The 14,174-nt window shown below is 43.2% G+C and overlaps 1 protein-coding gene across 3 annotated transcripts in view; it reads left to right on the forward strand.

Annotated features, from left to right (window-relative positions):
* Positions 1-14,174, forward strand: part of LOC133389452 (vomeronasal type-2 receptor 1-like) — a 59,804-nt gene that overhangs the window by 11,319 nt on the left and 34,311 nt on the right. Inside the window, exon 1 of one of the 3 annotated variants that reach the window (XM_061637120.1) lies at positions 9,738-9,818. The exons of the other annotated variants lie outside the window; for them this stretch is intronic. Coding sequence (XP_061493104.1) covers positions 9,787-9,818 — 32 coding nt within the window. The 5' untranslated portion in view covers positions 9,738-9,786. Of the gene's footprint in view, positions 1-9,737; positions 9,819-14,174 lie in introns of those variants that run through there. 3 annotated transcript variants of the gene reach the window in all.

The following is a 14,174-nucleotide window of genomic DNA, read 5'->3' on the forward strand; positions in this document are numbered from 1 at the left end:
GAAATTTGAACTTGTTCGCATTTATAGGTGAACCCATCAAATTCACATGTTCTGAAACAATATGCAAACTGAAACACTACCATCCTTCAAAATTGGCACTTTTCTGAATTTTGCAGTGCAGTTCTCCAGCCAAGTAATGCATACAAACATTCATGTACAAGGGTAAAATGTGCATAAAAATGCATATGTTGGTGAACACAGCATACAAAAATGCATGATATTAGGGGAAACTGTTTTGCAAAAATGTGTATGTTAGGCAAAATTGCATACATAGGTGGGTATATTAGGAAAAATTGCACTAAAATGATGATGAATTTTCACGAGGACTTTTTTTTAAAAAGCAAACAGATGTGGAAATGCGGAAGCTGAATTTAATATTGCAAGGATGAGAAACTAGACAAAAAAGCTGATATTGACAGATTCACCCATCCCTAGTGGCTGCCGTCAGCACATCTTGTGGCATGTGAGTCTGAGGCCACGGTGGCTGGGGTTGATGGGACTTTTAGTCCCAACATCTGGAGAGTACCAGGTTGAGGAAAGCTGGAGTAGACAACAATGGGCTAGAACAACAGAGACTGACCCAGCAGAAGGCAACTTCCTCTGGTCCAGTACACGTGGAATGTTTTTTTTGCTCAGTCCATGCCTGCTTAGGACCCTGGAGCCATCTTTGGATTGTGATATGGCAGCATATACAGACCACCACCAGTATTTAAATCAAGGGACTACAACACCATCCTATATATGCCTTGTCTGCTCCGTAGCTGAAATGTAGATTGTAAGCTTTTTGGAGGAGTTACCTTTTCATTTATTTTTGCTAATGTAACTCTGTAAACCGCCATTCATTGGTTGTTCTGTGTTAATTGCAATAAGATATCCAGTCAAAACTGGTTGTCGTGGCAAATCACAGTGAGCTTCTCAGGTACTATCTAAGGCACCCTAACTCTGGTACTTTGCCACTCTAATCTGGCACTCTTCTCATTTCTCCAACTCCTTCTCTGTTCTCTCCTAGCTATTACAGAGCAGCCAATGTAGTGCCCTTCATGCGTTGACAACTCTCATCAGCCGCAGCCAGCATGCTCAATGGTCAGGGATGATGGGAATTGTAGCCCAACAACTTTGGAAGGGCACCACATTAACTACCCCTGTTTATAGTATTCTAGGTCAGAGCTAGATATGACTGGATCTCCACCCCCTTTTTTTTAAGAGGAAGTTCTCTGATTTATATTGGGGCTGCAATGCTGGCAGAGAGGTAATCCTTACTCCATGCCCCACGTCATTTCCCCAATCTGAATATTCTTCCCTGCTACCATACTCCTGCCATATTCTTGCTACCATATGGTACTTGTACAAATTGCTCCAAGCGGGAAACACCAGCTCCAGTGGGAGGCAATATTTTGTGTAGGAAATGGCATGGATGGAATGGGTTAAACCATCCTTCCACCAGCACTGTAGCCCTGATATGAATGGCGGAGATGGAGAGTGTGCAGCTCTATTTACCCACTTACTAAAATGTGAAAGATTTAACAAAATACAGGATATAACTGATCCCCCCCCCCCGGGCATCTTTGTCTAGTTTGGCTCCCTCTCGTGACTTATGCAAGTGTGTCTGTCACAAGAAAACTCTCTTTGTGGTTCTAGGTCAGACTACTAGGATGCAGTCTGACCTAAGGTGGGTCACAACAGTAGCATTATCAACATATAAATAAAGAGTAAACATATATTAAGGTGTGGGTCTTCAAATGCATGTTTGGGCTAAAGATGGGGGCCAGGTTTGAAAAGACTGAAGACTAGAGCATAATTCTGTATTAACATCATAGCTATGAACCTAGTCTTGACTAGGGTTAGATGAACATGTCAATTCAGTTTCTCTCATTTTCTTGTCTTCCCAGTCTTTAAGTTCAGTTACAGATCTCTGCATAATTTTGTGTTTCAATTATGTATTTATTTTAAAGTCCTTGTGGGAAATTTATCAGCATTTTATCAATGCAGATTTCTCCTTTTATCAGTGCAAATTGTAAGGGAATATTGGCGAGCACAGAAGAGGATAAGCAAACTGCCACCCACCCAGAATTCCTTGTTAGTGCCCTCTTGCATTTATGTTATATCCGAACCCAGGCTCATGGTTTATCTTATCCCAACAAACCATGAGTGGTAAGTCGTAGAACAAACCTTGGCTACAATTCATGATTTGTTTGAAGCCAGATAAGCCCAAGCCCAAATTTTGGACATAACACTAAGTGAAACCATGGCTTAGCCCCTGAGCAGTGCAGCATGCAGGACCTGAGAAGGAGCTTCAATCTTCTCTCCAGGAACCCACAGTTTGCTCATCCACATGGGCAAGTCATGGTTTGGCTTATTTCATTTACTCTTAGATCCTTCTCTTACAGCCTTCCTAAGGAGAGGCTAAATGAGCACCATCAGGGATGCTGTAGTGGTATTGGATTCCTTGCATCAGCAGGAGGTTGGACTAGATAACCTTCTGAGGTCCTTTTCAACTCTGTGATTCTAGGAGTATATGACGTAAGCCCTGACTGAAGTACTGGGCATAATAGTATTCTAAAGATTTGCTTTCTAATACAGGGAAAGGTGGTTCAGGAGAAGTAATGGGTGGGGGAAAGTATAAGCACCATCTTCTCCATTTCCAGCTGTCCCCCCCCCCCCGGAAGTAGTTTTCTCTTTAAAAAGGTGGGGGAAATAAGAACATAAGAGCCCTGCTGGATCAGGCCAGTGGCCCATGTAGCCCAGCATCCCGTTCTCAAAATGGCCAACCGGATGCCCACGGGAAGCCTGCAAGCAGGATCTGAGTGCAAGAGCACTCTTTGTCTCCTGTGGATTCCAGCAACTGGTATTCAGAAGCATACTACCTCTGACTATTCAGAACGGAAGGGAGGATGGATGTCCAGTCCTGGCATCCAGTAAAATGTGGGCATGTTTAAGGGGATCACACACATTTATACGAGACAAGTAGCTTGACCTTAATATACAAACTACCTGACTGGCAGATCTACATGATGTATCTTTCGCTGGACTGTGCCACTTTAGACTCTGAAGACTAATGATCAAATGTTTGAATACTTCCCTACTTAAAAAAAAAACCCTGCACATAAACACTGGCATGCCAGGGTGAAGATCCTATCTTAGTTTGAAGTGTTTTTTTAAAAAAAAAAAATCAGGGAATTTTAACCTCACAGTCTCCCAGTTCTGATGGTCCAAAGCAGCAGAGTCAAAGAACAGTTGTTTATCTTGTGACCTAGAGCAGGAGTGTCAAACTCAATTGGATTAGAGGGTCCTATTCCTCATCCTTACCCAGTAGATGCCCAACTACAGCCTACATATTTTTCTCATGGCAAAAAAATCCATCCCCCTGGACCTGACATCAAAACATCATTGCAATTGTAAAGATCATATTTGTTCAGTTGTATCTATAGTCTCTGACCTATTCTGAGGGTGTCAGAGTGAGCAGCAAAAGCAGAAATAAGTAAAATAAAAGGAATAAGGTTTCTTCTAATTCAATAAAACTTCCTCCGCTGACAACGTATTTGTTCATAGGCCCCATCTGCACTGTACATTTAAAGTGCTATCATACCACTTTAAACAGTCATGGCTTCCACCCAAAGAATCCTGGGAACTATAGTTTGTTAAGGGTACTAAGAGTTGTTAGGAGACCCCTGTTCCTATGCCATGTGTCCGCCTGGTTTCCGATACGCACAACAGCCGAGGGTTGATAGGCGGGGAGGGGGAGTGGCAGTCATCTACCGGGGGTCCTTGGTTTTCACCAGACCCCCTCTCCATGAGACCAAGTTTGTTGACTGCATGTACTGGAGGTTGGGCCCAAAGGGCAGCTTAGGGATTCTACTTGTGTACCGCCCACACCGCTGCACAGCAGACTCCCTGACCGAGGTGCTCGAGGTGATCTCGGATGTACGGATGCTGTCCCCCAACCTATTGGTTTTGGGGGATTTCAACGTGCACGCCGAGACCGTCCTCACTGGAGCCCCTCGGGATTTCATGGAAACCATGACTTCCTGGGAACTGCACCTTAGTAATATAGGGCCTACCCATGTAGCCGGTCATGCTCTTGACCTTGTATTTGTCTCGGGAGGGGAGGGAAGTGCTCTGAAAATGGGGGCTGTTTCTTCTAACCCCGTGTCATGGTCAGATCACTATCTGGTGAATATAGACCTCTTAATGCCGCACACCCTCTGCAGGGGACAAGGACCTATTAGGATGGTCCGCCCCAGACGCCTGATGGATCCTAAAGGATTCCTGAATGCGCTGGGAGATTTGGAGCTGGCGGAAGGTCGCCCGGTCAAAACCCTGGTGAAGGAGTGGAACAGGGAGATCACTAGGGCGGTAGACCGGGTGGCTCCGAAACGTCCTCTCCCCCTGAATAGAGCTCAGATAGCACACTGGTACACACCATGGTTGCGGGGTCTGAGACAGGAGGTGAGATGACTTGAGCGCCGGTGGCGGAAATCTCGCTCTGAAGACAATCGGACACTGGTTAGAACAGCAATAGCTGCCTACCAGGTGGCAACAAAGGCAACAAAGAGGGACTTCTTTGCTGCCTCTATTGTGTCGGCAGAGTGTTGTCCCAGGAGGTTGTTCCAAGTGGTCCGAAGCCTGGTCGGTCCAGTGGCTCAGGAACCCATGGAGCAGTCTAAAGCCTCCTGTGACACATTTGCTAAACACTTTGCTGATAAAATTGAGCACCTGAAGAGCACAATTCCATACGCCGTGGACACAGGAAGTGAGCCGGAGGCGGCCAATGGCACTCTGGTCCGGTGGGATCGGTTTCAGCCTCTTCCTTCTGAGGAAGTGGACAAGGTGCTCTCTACTGTGAAGCCAACCACCTGTCTGCTGGATCCTTGCCCTTCGTGGCTCATTATGAGCTGCAAAGAGAGACTGAGAGAATGGATCCAGGCAATGGTAAATGCATCCTTGGAAGAGGGTACAATGCCATTAGCCCTCAAGGAGGCAATAATAAAGCCCATCTTAAAAAAGTCCTCCTTGGATCCTCAAGAATTGAATAACTTCTGCCCAGTCTCTAATTTACCATTCTTGGGCAAGGTGATAGAGCGAGTGGTGGCCAAACAGCTACAGACACACTTGGATGAAGCAGATTATCTAGATCCATTCCAATCAGGCTTCAGGACTGGACATGGAACTGAAACAGCCTTGGTCGCCCTGGTAGATGATATGAGGAGGTCACTGGATAGGGGAGAACATACTTTCCTTGTCCTCCTGGATCTCTCAGTGGTTTTTGGTATCCTTTTAGATCGCCTGGAGGGACTGGGAATAGGGGGCACTGTTTTACAGTGGCTCCATTCCTATCTCTCAGACAGGCATCAACAGGTGGCATTAAGGGATGAGGTATCAGACCCTTGGCCTCTCAGTTGTGGAGTGCCACAGGGTTCTATCCTCTCCCCAATGCTATTCAACATCTATGTAAAGCCGCTGGGGACCATCATCAGGAGATTTGGGCTGCAATGTCACCAATATGCAGATGACACTCAGCTCTATCTCTCTTTTAAGTCCTCGCCAGAGTTGGCTGTGGAGACCATGTCCAAGTGCCTGGAGTCCATAAGTAGATGGATGGGAAGGAATAGGCTGAAGCTGAACCCCGACAAGACCGAGGTGTTGCTCGTGGGAGACAAGGGAGGGTTGGGAGATATAGACCTGGTGTTCGATGGGGTAAGACTACCCCTGAAAGACCAGGTCCGCAGCCTCGGGGTCATTCTTGACTCCCAGCTGTCCATGGAGGCTCAGGTTTCAGCAGTGAGCCGGGCAGCTTGGTATCAATTACATCTGCAATTGTAGGCTGCAACCCTACCTTCCTGTCTATTTGCTCCCACGGGTGATACATGCCCTGGTTTCCTCCCGCTTAGACTACTGTAATGTGCTCTACGTGGGGTTACCCTTGAAAACGGTCCGGAAACTATAGCTGGTACAGAATGCGGCGGCACGTTTGAGCAAGAACAGCCGTCACCGTGATCATATTACCCCGGTGTTAATAGACCTACACTGGCTACCAGTTGTTTACCGGGCCCAATTCAAGGTGTTGGTGTTGACCTTTAAAGCCCTATACGGTTTCAGCCCAGTTTATCTGAAGGAGCGCCTCCAGCATCACTAATTATGCCGCCTGACAAGATCAGCCACACAAGACCTTCTTTCGGTCCCACCAGTTAAACTAGCTAGGCTGGTGTGGACCAGAGAGAGGGCATTTTCGATCGTGGCTCCCACCCTCTGGAATTCCCTTCCTTTTGATCTTCGCCATGCCCCCTCCCTGACAAGTTTCCACCGGACATTGAAGACCTGGTTGTTCAGGCAGGCCTATGGGATCTCTGGGGTGGGTTAGTCTTTTAACTGTTGTTATTAATTGGGGTTTAGATTAATTATTGATTACGGTCTTTCTGGTTTTTATATGTATTCTATGGTATTATGTAAGTCGCCTAGAGTGGCCGTTCATTCGGCCAGATAGGCGACTCAAAAATAAAATTTATTTATTATTTATTATTCCCCTCACAGAGTTCCCTTTGAAGAGGGATTGATTGTTAAACCACCCTGGGAACTGTAGCTCTCTGAAGGGAATAAGGGGTCTCTGAACAACTCTCCATTAACAAACTTCAGTGCCTAGGATTCTTTGGGGGAAACCATGACTGTTTAAAGTGGCATGCTACTGCTTTCAATGCATTGTGCAGATGGGGCCATAAACATTTAATAGTTACAACAATGAAAAAAAGGGAGTTGACCTCTTTGCTCTCCTGAAGGCATTTTCTTCCAAGTCCTGTACAATGACTTCCTTGCAGCACATCAGGGCTGCACTGGGCTAGACTGAGGAACCGTAAATGGGCTGATAAGGAACTTCTTCTTCTAGGTTTAGAAAGCCTATAATGTGTGGCACTTATTCCAAAATTATGGAATAACAACTTTAGCAATGGCCTTTTGCCTGTGCTCTTTATAATTTTCTCTCTATAACCCTCTCTGTGTTACGAGGTTTGTCTGTTATCAAGTGCAACTATTTTAATTGCCGTGTCCTAATTTAAACATTTCACCCAGCAGGTAAAACACAAAGCAGTGTTCTTTCTGTGTGTGTTTGTGTAAATCCTAACTGTGTTACTGAGGAAGGCAGAATCTGAAACATCGAACCAACTAGTGTTAAACCAAACTTAGTCCTTCATATCTACAAACTAAGCATACCTCTTCATGCATTTGGATAAAGTGGGCTTTATATCAGGAAAGCTTATTCCACAATAAATCTGTTCATCTTTCGTGTGTGACATGACTCTTGTGATTAATTTAAGCAATGGCATTATTCCCATCCAATAGGAATTCATCTCTGTTCCTTATTTCCAAAGTTAAGTATAGGATTAGAGGTTATACCGTTCATGCAATCAGCAGGTGTGGTTTTTACAATGTAAACTTCAAACATGCGCTCCCAATCCAGATTAGGACTCTGATGGGATCAGTGGTCTTTAACCCTCCTCACCTCTGCTCTGGTCCAGATCAGCTGCTTATGCTTGTAGCATCAGTAGAAAAGCTACCGTTGGTGCAAATGGGAGCTCCATGCAGATATCAGATGTGGAGGGCCCTGACCTGGATTGGGACTGCAGGAAGGGGCAAAAGGTTACAGTTCTCTACATCCTCTATCAGAGTCCTGACTCAGATCCCCACCCTCATGGTGACTGCAATTTACACTTAAAAAACCATTCACATATCTGCTGATTAAGTGAATGGTGTAACAACTAGTTTGGCCCCCCAAAAAACAGCAGAAACATTGTAACTATGCATAAAATGCCTTTTTCTTTTATTAATAATAATTGTATACAGCCATTGGCTATTACAACAGGATTACAAACACAAAAATACAATTATATTTAAAATAATTCAAAATAAAAACAAGAACTGTGAAATATCATTTACAACCACTATTCATGACATATATAGCTCTAAGCTTTTAAGCTGCCAAAGCAAAATTAGCAGTGGAAATTATTATGTGAGGTTGGATAGAGGACAATAAAAAAATCACAATCTGAAACCTGTTATTGTCTTGATTTGCATGAATTATTGGAAGTAGGAATTGAGATCTTGGTAGAGAAAACAGAGGACAATCAAGTACATAATGTGTCAAATCTTCTGGTACATTACAGCCGGCTATACATAGCCTTTTAGCATAAGGGATGCCAAGGTATCTACCTTGTAGGAACGCCGATGGCATCACCTGGAATCACAACTCGCATAAAATGCTAATCCATGCCCATGGCATCAGCCACCTTTATGGTATTGATTTTAACACTCTTTTTTTGCCCTTATTTTCTGAGGCTAGCAAACTTCATTACAAGCCACTTTTCACCAGTCCTTTGAGACTTTAGCAGGAAGAGTTTGCTGCTCTTTCTCACACACTTAAGAATGTTGGTCCAGCGTGAATGCTGGCAACTAACAAAGAATTCACTGTGGTTTCTATAACAATAAAGTATCTGGCATCAATGATCGTTAAGAAATGCAGCCATCTCACTGGGAGTAATATCTCATGTTAGATTGCCATATTAGTGGAGCATGCACTCTGAATGCAAAGCATGTATATACAGCATTTGGCATTTTGACTGACTGCTGAGTAAACTGGAAGAGAGAAGTAGGCTTACTTTTGCTTTCTTTGGGGATTTCTTTGGCTGCTGAAATAGCAGGTAGATGATATTTAAACAGTATTTTTATGGAAAACTTAGAGCTGGGCAGACAGACTTCAGCCTTACAGAACCTACGTTGTTTCTTTGACTAGATCTCTCAGGTCCCCCAGCCAGGTTGAAAATAGCGGCTCAACTAGATGGACTTACTCATGCTCACGTTCCTGGAAATCATGGTCACTTAGGGTTGCCAGGTTCAGGGCTTGAGACTGGTCCTGTATCTTTAGGAGAAAAGAAAGTCAGGCAAGTGCAGGTGTTCTTGCAACAGTGTAATGAGAAAAACCACAAGGTGGAATTCTCTGCACGGCTTTTAAAAGATACAGAAGACCTCTTGGTTGCCAGTCCCGATTATACAGAGATCACCCTAATTTGCTTGTGGGCTGTTTATACATCTTCCTGTTGATCATTCACTCATTCCACACATTTAAATGCATTTCACCATCACTTGGTGGTTCAAAAGAGTCTGTTTCTTTTTTAAAGTAAAAAAAATCATCTCATTTGACATGTGGTATTGGAGGAGAGCTTTGAACTGCGAAAAAGACAAATAATTGGGTGTTAGAACAAATTAAACCAGAACTATCACTAGAAGCTAAAATGATGAAACTGAGTTTATCATACTTTGGACACATCATGAGAAGACCTGATTCACTAGAAAAGACAATAATCCTGGGAAAAACAGAAGGGAATAGAAAAAGAGGAAGGCCAAACAAGAGATGGATTGATTCCATAAAAGAAGCCACAGACTTGAACTTACAAGATATGAACAGGATGGTTTATAACAGATGCTATTGGAGGTCACTGATTCATATGGTTGCCATAAGTCATAATCGACTTGAAGGCATATAACAACAAGTCCATAGCCCTCTATAAAGAAAGCTATGAAGCAAAACATGCAGGTATCCTTCTAAGTGATTTCTGTTAAATGAGACATCTTGGCTTCCTGCCTGCTAGTGTTTGTAGGCAATTAGTGAAGTCAGAGCTGTGATTGATAAAGAGCCACTATTTTCCTCTCCCCTTTAGTGCATCTTTTCTGCTTCTCTCTTATTTCTAGTAGTTCTGGAATCTCCATAGCCTGCCTGTACTTTTACCCCAGCAACCAGGATGCATGTTTCCTGTGGATGGTTCATGTGAGATCAGGTATTCCCTACAAGTTATTTTCTGCAAATACTATCACATAATAAGTGTGGATGGATGTTAAAGAATCTCCTCCAAAAATGGCAAATGCAAAATCTGAAAACTTTGCAAAGAGGCTTAGGCATGTCTGGTGCTGTGCAGGAGCTGATATCCAGGCACTCATTAAGAATTCATTGTACAGTTAATTTACAATACAATGGTATTCATATCTACTTCAGAAGTATGTCTTTGTTTTTAATGGGGTCTACTCCAAGATAAGTGGGTACAAGATGGCAGCCTATGTTTTCGTTTAGGATGGGCATGAGAAAAAACAGGGTTTGTGTGCCTTCAACAGCTGTATCTCCACAATCAGAATCAGCAGGACATAGCTGACTTCCCATGGGAAACATGAGGTTGTCTGAGGGGGGTGTTAGAAACTTCTGAATAATTTGACTGAAGCAAGTGATAGTCTGAAAGGTAACATTGCTGTCAGTCTTAAGCAGCATCAGAACTAAGGGGAAGAAGTCTCTCAGTAGATGAACCTGGTTTCCAGGCACTACCTTACTTTTGGTAAATGTACCTTTTCAGGAAGAAAGTGCTGTTTGTTTTGTGAAATACTCCGTGTTCAATTTCAACAGAACATAATCTAGGTGTTCCATTTTTCCTCCTTGCACAGTAGCTGGAGTTTGCCATATCTTTTCTCCATCCTTTTATCTTCCAGCTCTAAATGTGGCAGTTCTGAAACTGAATTGTGCTAGTTTCAAAAATGTTTATAACCTCTCTTAGCTTGATAAACTGAGGAAGCAACTTTTTTGTCCTGGGAAGGCCACTGTGGAATGAGATTCTTCTCTAGGGTTGGAACGGGTGTTCTGATTTGTCTTTCCATTAGCAATTCTGCTGGACTATATCCAGTTGCTATCAGTGGTGCTGACCTTTGGTTTGCATATTGCTCCTGCACTTCCGTGGGATGCATTTGCCTCTGCCCCCCTTTTTCCCGAGAAGACTTGGGGCTTGCTCCCAAAGGGAGGGTTAGAGAGGACTCATGAGCAGGTCAATTGGCCTATCAAGGGGAGGGAAGAGCAGACTTAAAGAGCCAGCTCCTCCCTCAAACCTGTATCTTTTGCCTTGCAAAAGAGCTCTCCCTCCCTCCCTTGTCAGTATGGCCATTGCTAGTTGCCATATGGGGCTGAGTAGGAATTTGGGGGGGGGAGATTATGATTTCAGACTCCCTTTCATTTTGCCTACTCCATACTGCTTGGGTTAATTCAAGTGGCTTTGGGAGTGGTGAGGTTAACTTGTCTTGGCAGGTGAGGAAAGCGGTAGCAATGGAATCCTCTCCTTTTTTTACATTTTGTTTTTAAGTGTGGCCCCCTGGAGGTCTTTACTGATTCAATTCCCTTTTCTTCTGATATCTTTTCATTTTTGTGATCTCCTCTGATTTTTTTTTTTAGCTTTGCAGAGAATTATCGATATTTAATCGCAAGTTTATTCACTAGTCTCTACTGATATCAGCCTTTATTCTGAACTCTGTAATTATTGCCTGTTTACATTCCTGTTAAAGTTCATTGCATAGCAGATTAAGGCAGCTAATCAAGTCAGTGTCTTTCCCCCTACTGCTTACAAAACACCTCATTCCTCTCTGCTGCTTTCTGTCAGTTACAATCAACTCTTCATTGACATCAGTGAATGAGAGTACACATTTGAAGAGCTCACATAGAAAGTAGATCGATAAAAGTATCGCTCACACTACTGATGATTTCTCAGAAATTTAAAAAATACCAATCAGAAAAGAAGAATGAATTGGAAGCCAGGCGTGGAGAGTTGCTACTTCAAAATTATCTTTGCAAAGATACAGAATATCAGAAATAATTAATCCAATGGCAAATCTGATTGTTGCAGAAACAGAGCCCATCACTAGAAGGTGAAGTAAACAGCTAGCTACTGAGGCGTTCTTGGGTTAAGGGCACCCTGTTGGGAACTGCCAGTGCTTCATGCCTGGTGGGGATCTAGGGAGTTTCCTCATGAGCCTGATTTGTGCATCAAGGTGAGTGCCAGTACAGTGGGGCCAGGTTGCACAGGTTGGATGCATGCTCTTGGTTGTACTAGTAAGGAGGGAGAAGTTCCTCCCCATCCTTGGCTGGGAAGCCACAACTGGTGGCTGATTGACATGTCCAGGGGACTGGAGGGAAATTTCCCTACCAGATAGATGTTATCCTCACCTGCCCGAATAATTTTGAATTTGGTTGATTTGGTTGAAGTGGTTAAAGGTTCTCCAAAGTGGTTATATTTTTAAAAACAAATATAACATTATTCCAAGTCTGGTGTCACAAGTCTTCTTTATGGTGCGGTGGCAAAGAGCAACGCATGGTCCATTCTGTCTCAATTTTTTTCTTTGCTGTCTGAATTGCTCTCCTTGCCTCACTGCTTGAGAGTAGTGAGGGATAGTGGTGATGTCATGGAAAAAAGTTGTAAGATGTCCAGAATGACTGGAATTCTGCTGCAAAGAAACATATTCTTCCATTCAGCCATAATACTACAGTAGGTAATGTCAGCCATTGGGACTGTCTCAATATACCTTGAATAAGTAGCCCATAACAACCAAAATGTGTCTTTCTTCTAATCCCCACAGGATCTGCTGCTAGCCCTTTCCAAAGTCTATTGGGGACAAGTGTAGTAATTAAATATTTCCTTCCATTCTACTGATCTATTTGTTCTACAGTAGCAGAATCCTTGGCTCTTTCATGGCATTTGGGTAGAACTTGATGTCTCTGGTGGATTTTATGTCCTCATAGATTGTGATACAACAATATGGTGTCCTTTCCTTATTCACTCAGTTGTCCACTGTCAAGAAAGTACTTTCTCGCCATGGGAACCACATGTACACCACCTTGGGTTCCATGGTAGAAGAAAGGCAGGATATACATAAAAATAAAACTTCTTAGATATTTAGGCAATTCTGATCTGATGTACTGTAAGTCCTGGATCTCCTTAAGTAGCATTTTGGATCTGATTTCAGATGCCGGTAGGGAAGTGTGAACAGTACAAACATAAGACTTAACATTCTTCTCTAAATTGTAAACATCTACTTGCATTGTGGGGCTTGGTGAGAACGTCCCTGGCCAACTTTTTTTCTTGGAGCATTCTTGGTGACTGGGTTGATTCTCATCATTCTTACTGGAAGACGTCATTTGGTCCAAACCTTTTCCTTTTATCAGGGTCAACATGGGTTTATTGTCTGAAGGAAAGTAGATCACAGAGGCATCTGTAAAAGGTTTCCATGTCCAAATGCTAGCAATCCATTCCTTTTTCTCTTGTATGTATGTTTTTTTCTGCTTCAGTAAGTGTTCTGAAGCAGAATGCAACTGGCATCCTTTCTGAACCATGCAGTTGTAGTCGCATTCCATGTAATCTATAGCTGCTTGCATTGGGCCTAAACATTGTGACCTTATTGGTATAATTACTTTTGTACAGCCTCCTGGTCTGGTCCCCAAAGCTAGGATGTGGGGGATTTCCCTAGAAGGTTTAGTGATTGTGCCTCAGTTAAGATCTCTTGCTAATTTTGATCTAGATGAGCCTTTGCTAAACTGGCCCTCCAAATGTTTGGACTACAACTCCGATAAATATTGCTCATTTCTGTCCCCATGGAATAAAGGAGTGAACCTACCTATACTGTTCCTTCCACTTTGTGAAGCTTTGGGGCCAGGCAACTTTCACTCCATGCTACAGGATTATTAAACCTGAAGGCTTCTGGTGCAGAAGGCTGTGCTATTTCCCTTCTCTTCTTAGGGACCTGTTATTATGGTTGACATCTGGCATCATGTCACGGAATGTTCAGAAGATGCACTTGTTTGGAAGCTAGACAAGAACTTTGCATCTCCCAAACAAGAACATGAGGAATAGGGAACTCATGGCTCCACCCAGATAGAACTACATCCACTGTCACCTAGTGACTAAACCAGTGTTCCCCAGTGTGATGCCCATCGGATGTTTTGGACTACAACTCCCATCAGCCCCATGCTGGTACCAGCTTGGGGAAAGCTGGACTAACCTACTGTATATCATCACATTATCCACAAAAATATATTTGCGTGTGTGTGTGTGTGTGAGTGAGAGAGAGATGTTCTGCTGAAATATGGGGAATAATTCATAGACTACTGTTTATATATTTGATATTTTCTCTCTCACACACACACTTATCTCTAGCAGGTGAAAAATAGCAAATGTATGTTTTATTCAAACTTTTCTAGTATGAATTGGCCCTGAAAATTGTACATGGAGACAATTTTATTTCCCTTATATATGCTGTCAGAGCTCTGTTTGTGGATTTCAAAGCAAAGCTCATGTGTTCTTTTGCTCCTAGTTAGTGTTGACAGTGAGAGC

Source organism: Rhineura floridana, chromosome 7 (genome assembly GCF_030035675.1).
Source record: "Rhineura floridana isolate rRhiFlo1 chromosome 7, rRhiFlo1.hap2, whole genome shotgun sequence".
Lineage (NCBI taxonomy): Eukaryota > Metazoa > Chordata > Lepidosauria > Squamata > Rhineuridae > Rhineura > Rhineura floridana.